A 2,058-nucleotide genomic window follows, 5' to 3' on the forward strand; every position below is an offset into this window, starting at 1 on the left:
ACAAAATGAAATATTGGTATTTTAGATATAATTAAAGTAATAAAAGAAAAAAAAATTAATCTAAAACTTACCTTTCCCAAACCCGGAAGAATTCTCACTTGACGGGAAGGCTCATACTGCACGAGGGAACCCCATAGGAAACAAAAGAAAGGAACAGTTAGTGATGTATACACAAAAATCTATACAAAAATGTACTACAAAAATTGCCGATACCATAAGACAAAAACGGGAAATAAGAAGAGTATTACTCAAAGTTGAAGAAAACAAACAGAAAAAAACACACACAGTTGGTTAGTAGAAGAGGACCAGGCACTGGGGCTTAGGATTCCATGGGAGGGCCTACGCTTAAATCAAACTCAAATCGGGTTTAAATGGAGTTTATTCGGAAAATACAAAACAAGTGGGAGTACAGCTAATATACAAAAATAAATCGATTTGCCTACACTAATTGAAGACTTTCCATCTAGTTTATTAATCAATTTTGAGGCAGACTAGTTAAAAATTAGAGACAATAGAGTGTTATTTGGGGCAAATTTCCAAAAAGGAACTAAATTAGACGCGATAAGACCAATGACGATAAGAAGTGCCTCCAGGCAAGTTCCCAGTGCTGGTAGAGCTGTAGCTGGAATGGTAGCCTCCAGGTCCATCTCCACGGCTACGCGAAGACCTTTCGGAGGTGTAAGTGTGCCCTCCGGGCCCTCCAGTGGAGGTGCGAGTCACACTTTCGACCGTGCTGGAAGAGCGGACTTGAGGACGAGAGTTAAGGTCACCATAGCGGTTGGAAGAGTCAGCGTTTGAGCTGTAAGAGTAGGAGTAGACTTCTTCGGCTTGTCTTTGCCTACGGTCTGGGTAGGTGTCGGTCACCACATAATGACGGGGGCTCTAAGGAAGAGAAATAGTGCGATCTTAAAGAGGCAAAGATAAAGGAGGTTGCGCTTTGGAGGCTGGTGTTAGTTCGGTTTTCCTCACAGAAAGCGTCTGCAAATCAATCAAAACGCTGAGCTGTGTTGAAACGGTCGTTTATTCATAGTGTTACACTGTGTTTGAGTTGGAGTGCGGATCTAAATCTAGACAGCCTGAGCGCGAGAAGCTTTGCACCTGAGAAGACACTGGGGAAGTGAGTTGAAGTGGGTGCACTTGACACATCCCCAGTGATACGGCGCAATACATTATTATAAACAAATATCACAATAACTAATGGAAATGCGTTAAGCGGAGGCAACAGGGTAGGGTGTTTTCATTGTATCAAAAATTCCTACAAACTGAACCTTAATCTATGGTAATATATATATATATATATGAAGATTAAATACGTTTATACTGTCGATCTATTGCTGTTTTGTTAAATATTTAATAAACAAATTCGGGTAGAATTCAAATTTTTCATGAATCTCCAAAACGCAATCCTATTGTTGTGACGTATCTGGTCATATAAATGGCGGATTGTTTACGTTCTGTGCATAGTGTTTAGTTTTTCATTAATGGTTTTGTGGCTTTAAATAATTTATAGTTTGTGTTAAACAAAAAAATGGCCTCAGAAGGATTCCTTAAAGCGTCAACAAACAATTTACCATGTGTACATATTTTTATGGTTTTACGACGAACGCTTTAATTCAGCCGAATTTAAGGGTGTCAAAGCAGCAGCGTAAGTAAAAATTCGTAAATTCGCTATTAGTTACTCTCTCCTTAATATACTAATCTGTGTGTATTGCTTTAATTTAACTAAATAATATATAGAATTTTACTTATTCACCTTAACCTAACCTATACACCTGGCTGCTTTAAGAGTAAAATGAACTGGTAAATTTGTATTTTGGGCATTACGAGAACAATATGGTGATATCGGATATGTGGAATTGAAACGCGAGGGTTTTTTGTGCATTGGACAAGGTAGAACTTGCCCAGAACACAAAGTACGATCTAAGGCATATTCTGTCTGCCTCATCATTAGCTTTTGGTTTGAACTTTCATTAAAATGATCCTCGCAACAAAAAAACATTGATTTTCATTTAGGAACATCACGTCTAGCTGCTTTGAACCATAAAACTTTACGTGCAT

General features: G+C 38.2%; 1 protein-coding gene across 1 annotated transcript; it reads right to left on the minus strand.

Moving 5' to 3' along the window:
- Window positions 1–361: 361 nt before the first annotated feature.
- Window positions 362–882, minus strand: LOC125503220 (protein anoxia up-regulated-like; the record flags this gene model as incomplete). The annotated part of the gene is given in 1 exon segment (XM_048663252.1): window positions 362–882. A coding segment is annotated over 1 exon segment (330 nt), but the record flags the coding sequence as incomplete, so codon positions are not given.
- Window positions 883–2,058: the final 1,176 nt, after the last annotated feature.

Source organism: Dendroctonus ponderosae, unplaced genomic scaffold, assembly GCF_020466585.1.
Source record: "Dendroctonus ponderosae isolate FM_Combo_2020 unplaced genomic scaffold, Dpon_F_20191213v2 Dpon_F_20191213_1382, whole genome shotgun sequence".
Classification (NCBI taxonomy): domain Eukaryota; kingdom Metazoa; phylum Arthropoda; class Insecta; order Coleoptera; family Curculionidae; genus Dendroctonus; species Dendroctonus ponderosae.